The following is a 9767-nucleotide window of genomic DNA, read 5'->3' on the forward strand; positions in this document are numbered from 1 at the left end:
GGCGGCCCCTGTGAAAGGTTCGTTCGACCCCCAAAGGGGTCGAGACCCATAGGTTGACAACTGCTGCACCAGAGTGTTTCAGCTTTAAGTCCAAAGGAGTATTTTAGATGTGTTTAAAGTAAAATCTGGTTCCCTTAGTGAGGTTTCCAAGTCAAATAATTCTGATGTGATCGGTGAACAATGCTATACACCTCAAAAAAAACCAAAAAACCCCAAACCCAAAATCTAAAATTTAGATAGTCTAGCAGGCAGCCAAGGGCACCAAGGGCTGAAAAGAAGTTTAGTCAAATATGCATGATTAGCAACATAATGCTGGTGGTTTTGAACTGCCAACCAGAAATGAAATCACCTTCTCAGAGCCAGACGCATTCCCTCTGGTCATGAATTCCCACTGAAATTCACTTATCACCATTATAGGAGTGCCCGTTAATTTGGAGTGACCATAGGACAAAGGTACATATATTTTTCCTGGTGATTTTTATACATGAATATTTGCAAACTTGAGATCATGTAGTATATATAAGTTTGTAACTGTTTGTTCCTCTTAAAATCCTGAATATTTCCCAAATTATAAACCTTATAACAAGTATCATATATCAAGATTAATATTACATTTTATTAATATAAAACCAGAATCAAACTCACTGTCATCTAGTCAGTGCTGACTCATAGTGACCCCCTGTGGGTTTCTGAGACTGTAACTGTTTATGAGAGTAGAAAGCTCAGTCTTTCTCCCACGGAGCTGCTGATGGTTTTGAACTGCCAACCATGCTGATCGCAGTCTAACGCTTAACCACTATACCACCAGGGCTCTATAATTCATTTAACTCACCCCCTTATAGTTTGGACATTTTTGTTTCTTATCACTGTTGTAAACCCCACTGCAATGAACTGTATTTGTACATAGAAAATGTATTTTTTAGCATAGATACCTATAATCAGGATTACTAAGATAAATATTTTTTTGGTTTTAGTTTTTACATTCACGTCCTTTGATTATACAGTTGTGGCATTGAAGCAACTTCTGATTATAAATAATGGTATGAACATCAGGGAAGCTGGCACTTCCTGGGATGATGAGTATGTAGTTAGGCCACAAGGAGATATTAAAGGAAGAAAGAATGCCCCAAAGGCCTCCTATCAACACCTGTCTCACCACATCTTTCTCCGCCCACAGAGTCTCTGGAGCTGATAGCCACAGCAGCAGAGCATTCCAATGCTGCCATCCGAAAAATGGTGAGAGGCCCTTCTAGCCCTGCCTGTGTCTCTGTTCTGGGGGAGCTTGTGATTTGTGGGCACCTGAAGGAAGGCTTACACCCAAACCTTTCCTTTTGCTCACCGTCTTCTGCCAGGAGCGAATGCACAAGCTGCTGAAGGTCTATGAGCTACTAGGGGGTGAGGAGGACATTGTCAGCCCTACTAAAGAGCTCATAAAAGAAGGTCACATCCTTAAACTGTCAGCAAAGAATGGGACCACTCAAGACCGATACCTCATACTAGTAAGTGCCAGGCATGGGGTCATGCCCCTATACATACAATGTTCTGACATTCACTGAAGATAATACCTCATCTCAGCCATTCTTTCCCCTATTAACTCATTACATTTTCACTATATACACTAGAACTTTTTTTTTCTCTACAAATGAGGTTACTAAGACTTACAGAGAAGTAATTTTTCCAGGGTCACACAGCTAGGAAGTGACTTTCATGTGTGGGCTTTTACTTTGTGATGCCTGTGGCCAATGTTTTTTCTATCTAACACTTTGAGTTCCCAACAATAAACGTCAGGAATCCCAGAATGTTAGGGAGCTGGATCACTTCCCCATTAGAACCACATCACATACATCCCAAACATTTTCCTTCCTAGTTCAATGACCGTCTCCTTTACTGCGTGCCCAGGCTGCGGCTCCTTGGCCAGAAGTTCAGCGTACGGGCACGTATTGACGTAGATGGCATGGAGGTAAGTACCAGGACATGGGAAATGGGAGCTTGAAATGGGGCCGTGGTCTTTGGAAGGAACAAAGACATTCTGGCTTTTACCTCAAATCTGTGTATACATGTGGGCAGAGGGTTAAGGCCCTGTATAGCACAGTAGTCCTCACTAAGCTCTTTTCTTCCTTATCCAGCTAAAGGAAAGCTCCAACCTCAATCTGCCTCGAACCTTCCTGGTTTCAGGAAAGCAGCGCTCCCTGGAGCTCCAGGCCAGGTACTTGCCCTTACCTATGGCTGCCCTTCATCCCCCTCTTCCTTTCAGTGATGCTGAAGCATTCTAGACCTTATTCCAAGCCTACCTCCCTGGAGGAAAAGATTGTTCCAAAGAAAGGGTAGATCCCATTCCCTAGAGATGCAGTCCTTCTCTTCAAGGGTATGGATGATACCTGAGGACTAGAGGCCACTTGGGCTCAGGGTGAGTACTTCAGGATGTGGGAAAAGGTGGCACTTATGCAAAGAGCCTTTTGGGCAATGAATACTCTTCTTGATTAAGGTGAGAATTTGTTTCTGGTGGATTTCATTAGAGAAGGAAGTGGGAGATACTATCCTTCACATGAGTAATAAAAACACAAATAGTCTATTCTATAGTCAGAAATTTAAGGGAAGTAACAACCAAATGCAATGTCTATTCCTTGATCAGAACCCAGTTTTAGGAAAAACAGCCCTGAAAGACATTTGTAAAACAATAGGGAACACCTGAATGTGAATGGAGAATTATTGCTAATTTTCTCAGGTATAGTAATGTTATAGTGGTTACCTAGGAGAATGATCTTGTTTTTTGATGATGTCTGCTGAAGATTTAGTGGTGAAGTTCAACACTTTAAAATGATTCATTACCCCAAATATACCTATATAGAGATGAAGTAAACATGGCAAAATGTTAAAAAATGTATTAAATTTTTATAGTGCATATATAGGTACTTATTGCACTTGTACTATTCTGTCTACTTTTCTGTATACTTGAAACATTTTAGAAGCTTAACATTAAATTCATAGTTAAATTCTTACAACATCCTTTGAAGTAGCTAATGTTATAATCAATCTCATTTTATGAATGAAGAAACTGAGACAGAACAGTTATCATGCATCTTGTCCAAAGTCCTACAGCTAGAAAGGAAGAGTGCTGGAATTGGAGCTCAGTCTGTTTGGCCCTGCTGTCGATCATGCTCTTAACCATTGCACATGCTGCTTTCTGAAAGCCCATTGATACGGTATAAGGTCAAAGCCAAGGTCAGGATCAGAGAATGGATTTACACCTGTATATCATTTGATTTTGAAGATTGCTAGAAAGTGAGAAATGTAGAATGAAATCTTTGTTGGGATGATATGGAGGCAGGAAAGAGAAATAATTGTGGGCTAGAGGGTGTCCTGGAATAAGAAGCCAGGATTTGGGCCTTGAAGCTCTGGAACACTGAAAGCATCACAGAATCCTGCAAATGGGGAAAGTGAGAACAAAGCAACAATAAGCACTTTGGGAAGAGGACAGATACAGGTTCCAGTTGGGCCATAGCAGAGCTTGACTGACCAATCATGTCATGGGACACTTCTGAAAAGAGAAAGGGCAAGGAGACTACTGAGGGAAGCTGGCCACAGACTGACCCACCAAGCAGTGTAGGGTTTCCTCCTAGTGGCAGAGGGAAGGCATAAAGGATTTTCTTTGCAATGACTTTTACCATTTCTCATTCCCCACCCCACCCTCTCTAATAGCATAATATTGTATTTTCAGATGAGGTTTACAGAACAGTTTAGGTTCCCATTCAACAATTTCTACACATGCTTTTCAGTAACACTAATTACATTCTTCAAAGTGTGTGAACATAGCCATTATTTCTGTTATAGTTGTTCCATTTTGATTGAAGTTGTCAAGGATTTTATCTTGTTTGGACCCACAATTAATGCTCATGAAAGCAGTGGTCAAGAGATCAAATGATGCAAGGCACTGGGTAAATATGCTACATACCATATATTTGAGTATAAGCTGAGTTTTTCAGCACATTTTTAATGCAGTTTTTGTGGTAAAATTAGGTGCCTTGGCTGATATTCAGATCAGCTTATACTCGAGTATATATGCTAATACCTCTTTAAAGTTTTGAAAAGCAAGGATGTTACTTTGAGGACTAAGATGCGCCTGACCCAAGCTATGGTACTTCCAATTGCCTCATATGCATGTTGCACATTGAATAGGAAAGACCAAAAAATAATTGATGTATTTGAATTATGGTGCTGGTGAAGAATATTGAAAGGGACTGCCAAAAATACAAATAAATCTGTCTTGGAAGAAGTACAGCCAGAATGCTCCTTGTAAGCAAGGATGGCGAGACTCAAAGGTGTTATCAGTAGAGACCAGTCCCTGGAAAGGGATATCAAGCTTGGTAAATTATAGGGGCAGTGTAAAAGAGGAAGATCCTCAACAAGATGAATTGACACAGTGGCTGCAACAATGGGTGCAAACATAAGAAAAAATGTGAGGATGGTGCAGAACTGGGTGGTGGCTTGTTCTGTTGGATATAAGGTCCTTATGAATCGGAACAAACTTGATGGCATACAACAGTTTCCCTGCCTCCTTACATTCTCCTCTCTGTTTTAAATGATTGTCGACTGTTTGGTCTCAAATAGATTTTTTTTTAAAGCATAAGTACTTATGGGTGATGCTCATTATTTTATGAGCCAAGTGACCTCTGGGGTTAATTTTGGTTCTAGGTTTGAAGATTATCTATGGGCAGTAATTTCAGGGAGTACTCCAGTATCAGCCAGTCCAGTAAGCCTTTTTTTTTCAAATTTTAGGTTCTGTTCTACATGTTTCTCCCTTTCTATCAGGACCCACCTATTATGGCCCTGATTAGGACGTAGACAACGGTAGTTGGACACCATCTTCTGGTTTCAGGCTCAAAGAGACTGTGGTTTATATAGACTATTTGCTTTGTAGACTTTTTTCTTCTTTCAGTCATTGGCTTTCTTCTTTCCCATTGGCTGGACTAGTAACAGTATAATTATATTTTGTATGCCTTCCTACAAACTTTTAATACCCCAGACATCAAAGAACACAACTACCTTCCACCAATTGACCAAGATGTCCCATGAGGGTATGTTCCCAATCCTTCAAACCCAGAATTTCACAAGGTTTATACTGTCTAAGAAGTATTTAAATGAGCCCTGGTGGTGTAGTAGGTTATAAGTTGGGCTGCTAAATGGTCACTTCATGGGAGAAAGAGAGGACTCCTGCTCCTGTAACCATTACAGCCTTGGGACCCCACAGGGCCAATTCTATTCTGTCATACAGGGTCACTATGAGTTGGAATCTACTTGATGGCAGTGGGTACAAAGTATTTATAACTGTACTCTCTATGTGTTTTATTGGACAGTCACATATCACTTAACACCCAGGATACAGTCTGTAAAATAGTCATGTGCTGCTACTTAATGTCTTTTGGCAATGTACAACCATGGGAAGAAGCTTGGTGGAGGACTAAGAGAAGAAGAAGGGCTTACAGGGAGGGAGGAAGGAAGAAAGTTGCCAGCTGAATTTTCTCCCATGTGGTCAAATACTGAGCCAAGGGGGAAAGGTTCTGGAAGGTGGCAAGTGAATATATAATATGGTGTTCACACGTCCAAATCACATAATGTATTTCCCAGAACCTATCATGGAAATTAAACAAGTGTTTCTTTTTCTGTCTCTCCTGAAGGGGGGTGGGGAACTATAGGTTTCTCCCAGAGCTGAATAATTTTATGGGATCATAGATATATACCGTATGTGGTCATATACAGTATGTGGTCAGGCAACTGTATGTTGCCTGAACAGATGTTAGTGATACACGGTTGTATGAATATATGTGCAGTCAGGTAGGTATGGATACATATGCATATACTTATTTAACATTAATACACACATACATACATAACTGTAGACATATACAAGAAGCCCTGGTGGCATAGTGGGTTATAAGATGGGCTGCTAACCACAAGGTAAGCAGTTTGAACCTACCAGTTCCTCTGCAGGAGAAAGATGAGACTTTCTACTTCCATAAACATTTACAACTTTGGAATCCACAGGGACAGTTCTACTCTGTCCTAAAGGGTCTCTATGAGTTGGAATCAACTTGATGGGTGTGAAGTTAAGGGGTTATTTTGTGTACACATAGATTTTTACTTGGATCCACAATCAATGCTTGGAAATAGCAGTAAAGAAATCAAAGGATTTGCTGCTGGAGTCCAGCTCCAGGAGGGTTGAACTGGATACCTGAAGGAGGTGTGGAGTCGGTGAACACAGATGAGACAGACACAAGAGATGTTCTGGTGGAAGCAATCTCTGCCAAGTTCTTCCAAACAGCTTTATTTATACCATAAAAAGTTTTACAAACTACTACATAAAAACAATGCCCTATAATTGACAAGTGTACTTTTTCTATCACTTTGTCCTCTTCCTGGCTCTTTCTTTCTGTACTGTTTGTTTTATAGGTTACATGCTATTCTTGATTGAGGTGTTCAGAAAATTTGGTTAAACTCATATCCTACTCACTGCCCTATTTTCTGCTCACAATGTTCCTTTCCTGGTTGACTAACTTAACATAATGAAACTACTACCTCATGTGCTACTTCAAAGCCTACATTATTTTAAAAATAGCTACAAGCAGAGTTAAATGCTTCTCAAATATTTTCCTTTATAACTGTTCCATTGTCTACCTATGTCTCTTTTATTTTTTGTACTCCTGAGGCACCATGGGGGGGCCAAACCGTCTGATTCTTTGCCAAAGACTTAATGTTTCCCATTTTACGTGTTTTCTATTAGTGATAACCATTCTCTCTCCTTCTATGTAAGCCCCTGCCCAAGGTAAAGGGGCGTCAGTTGGGGGAGACAGTGTATAAGTTATGTCAGTTGGGGGAGGCAGTCTATAAGGTCCTCTATATCGGGGAGGCCAAGAGTCTCCCACTACCTGGATTCCATTCAGATAATCTGAATAATGGAATCCAGGGTTTTTTGGTGGGTTTCATTTTCTCCTCTGACCTCAACTTTTGGGTTGCTTCCTCACTCAGTTCCCCCATATCCTTCTCAAGATTCCCAAAGATGTCTTGCTATCTAAGCTTCTCCAATGCCTCAGTTAAGGGAAGCCCCATCATATTGAAACAAGTTTTAGATCTGGTTTCATTTGTACTTCTCAAGACTGCCCTCGCATCCACTCCAGGTGCAGTAAACATGACAATGCACAAAATTCCCAAGAATGGAATTAAAAACAGTAAATATTTGAGGGATGTTGGAAACCCTCCCTGGGAAGCTCTGCTCTGCAGATGCTCCTCCAACCAGGCTGGAGTTTTGCTAGACAACATGCTTGGGATGGCTCCCAACAATTTGCATTGGGTAATTCTGCTGCAAAAGTCTTCTTTAGTGTTAAAAAGCAAAGATGTCACTTTGAGGACTAAGTTGTGCTGTGCCTTGATGCCTTTGAATTTTAGTATTGGCGAAGAATACTGTAAGTACCTTAGACTGCCAGAAGAACAAACAAATCTGTCTTGGAAGAAGTACAGCCAGAATGTTCCTTAGAAATGAGGATAGTGCAATGTTTCATGTACTTTGGACACACAATCAGGAGGAGCCAATCCCTGGAGAAAGACAGCATATTTGGTAGAGGATCAGTGTAAAAGAAGATCCTTAGGGAGATGGATTGACACTCTGGCTGCAACAAACATAGCAATGATTGTGAGGATGGCACAGTATTTCGTTCTGTTTTACATAGGGTGCTGAGTAAGAACTGATTTGATGGCAGCTAACAATAGCGTACACATATATGCCTACCTACCTACCTACATACATACATATATGCTTGTACATATATATTTTTATTATTCATACTGTTGTTTCAAAATTATAGATGTCATAGTAATTATCAACAGGTCCTTTTATCATATGTACTTTTTAGTGACATTATTTACCTTTTTTAAGTTATATACATTTCACCTCAGTGTTACCTTTCCATAACTGAAATTACAAGTTTTTACTGCCCTGTTGGTATAGTGGGTTAAGCACTGGGCTCCTAACCAAATGGTTAGTGGTTGAAACACACCAGTCACTCTGGTTGTTGTTATTGCTAGGGGGGTGGGGATGCGTTGAGGGATGGCTTGAGTAGAACCCCAAAGTCCATCCACTTCCTCATGTATAATATATTTTGAAGTTAGGAAATATGAGGTACTTTGTCTTCAAAATTGCTTTGGCTATTCAGGGTTTCTTGTCTTTCCTTAAAAACTGAGGATTAGTTTTTCCATTTCTGTAAGAAAATGCTGTTGGAATTTTATCTGGATTGCATTATATAGGTATATTCCTTTGGATAGTATGGATATCTTGATTATATTAAATCTATACCTCTATTTTTAATGAAAATTTTCAAATATCCAGAAAGGCGCAAAGAATAGTACAAGCACTATTTAAGTTTACCACTTAAAATGGTTCTCAACCTTGACCACACTGGAGTACTATAAAATTATACTGATACCTGGGACCCAACTCTAGAGGGTCTGACTCAATTAGGGTCTGTGATATAACCTGAACCTGGAATTTTTAAAAAATCATTTTATTGGGGGCTTGTACAGATCTTATCACAATCCATACAAACATCCATTGTAGCAAGCACATGTGTACATATGCTGCCATCATCATTTTCAAAACATTTTCTTTCTACTTGAGCCCTTGGTATCAGCTCATTTTCCCCCTCCCTCATGAAAATTTATAAAAAAAATTTTTTCATGTCTTTTCATGTCTTATACTGACCAATGTCTCCCTTCACCCACTTTTCTGTTGTCGGTCACCCTGGAAGAGACGAGCCAGTCAGTGTGCAGTATAGCACCGATGAAAACATACAACTTTCCTCTAGTTCTTTAATGCTTCCTCCCTCCTACTATCATGATCCCAATCTTACCTTACAAATCCAACTAGACCAGAGCATGTACACAGGTACAGATAAGAGCTGGAAACACAGGGAATCCAGGACAGATAAACCCCTCAGGACCAATAATGAGAGCAGTGATACCAGGAGGGTAAGGGGATGGTGGGGGGAGAAAAGGGGAACCAATTACAATGAACCTGGGAATTTTAAAAGCTCCTAAAATTATTTTAATTACTGCACTAGGCTCATAATCAAATTTAACAATCAACAACATTTTGTCATATATACTTTAATATTATATCTTTTGCTGAACAACCACTGTACACTTTAAAAATGTATCATTAAAAGACTGTTGTGGCTTTTAGAACTTAAAAGCAACACTTATTCATTGCAAAGAAATTACAAAATATAAATTTTTAAAAAGTACAATTAAAATAAAGTAGAACCTCCTCAGAATTCTACTATACGAGATAACCAGTGTTGATATGTTGGCAAAGTCCTTTCAAGGCATTTTCCCTATGTATTGATATATAATCACACAAAATATGTTTATGCATTTTATTAGTAAATTTAAAAATATATAGCAAAATTTAAATAATTATACAATGAGCTCTAAAACCCATTTAGATTCTGTATGTGATAGCTATACATCTATCTTTTTATCCATTTAATTTTTAAAAATGCATTTTAAATCCCCTTGAGACGTTGGCATGCATATTATTAATTAGAGTTCCATATTTGTTTAAATTTCTCCCATTTTGTTGAAGTAAAATTTTTCATAAAATGAAATATACATTCTCATTGTGTACCATGCATCAGTTTTATTTATTTATTTATTTTTAAATCAATTTATTGGGGCTCATACAATTCATCACAATACATAGATCAATTGTGTAAAGCACA

At 39.1% G+C, this 9767-nt stretch overlaps 1 protein-coding gene across 1 annotated transcript in view; it reads left to right on the forward strand.

The window, feature by feature from the left end:
* Window positions 1–9767, forward strand: part of FGD1 (FYVE, RhoGEF and PH domain containing 1) — a 57286-nt gene that overhangs the window by 40617 nt on the left and 6902 nt on the right. The window contains exons 9-12 of the mRNA XM_004713199.2: window positions 1178–1236; window positions 1353–1499; window positions 1868–1960; window positions 2127–2206. Coding sequence (XP_004713256.1) covers window positions 1178–1236; window positions 1353–1499; window positions 1868–1960; window positions 2127–2206 — 379 coding nt within the window. The remainder of the gene's footprint in view (window positions 1–1177; window positions 1237–1352; window positions 1500–1867; window positions 1961–2126; window positions 2207–9767) is intronic.

This window comes from Echinops telfairi, unplaced genomic scaffold (assembly GCF_000313985.2).
Source record: "Echinops telfairi isolate 266 unplaced genomic scaffold, ASM31398v2 ScPeMD7_19;HRSCAF=73, whole genome shotgun sequence".
In the NCBI taxonomy this organism is placed as follows: domain Eukaryota; kingdom Metazoa; phylum Chordata; class Mammalia; order Afrosoricida; family Tenrecidae; genus Echinops; species Echinops telfairi.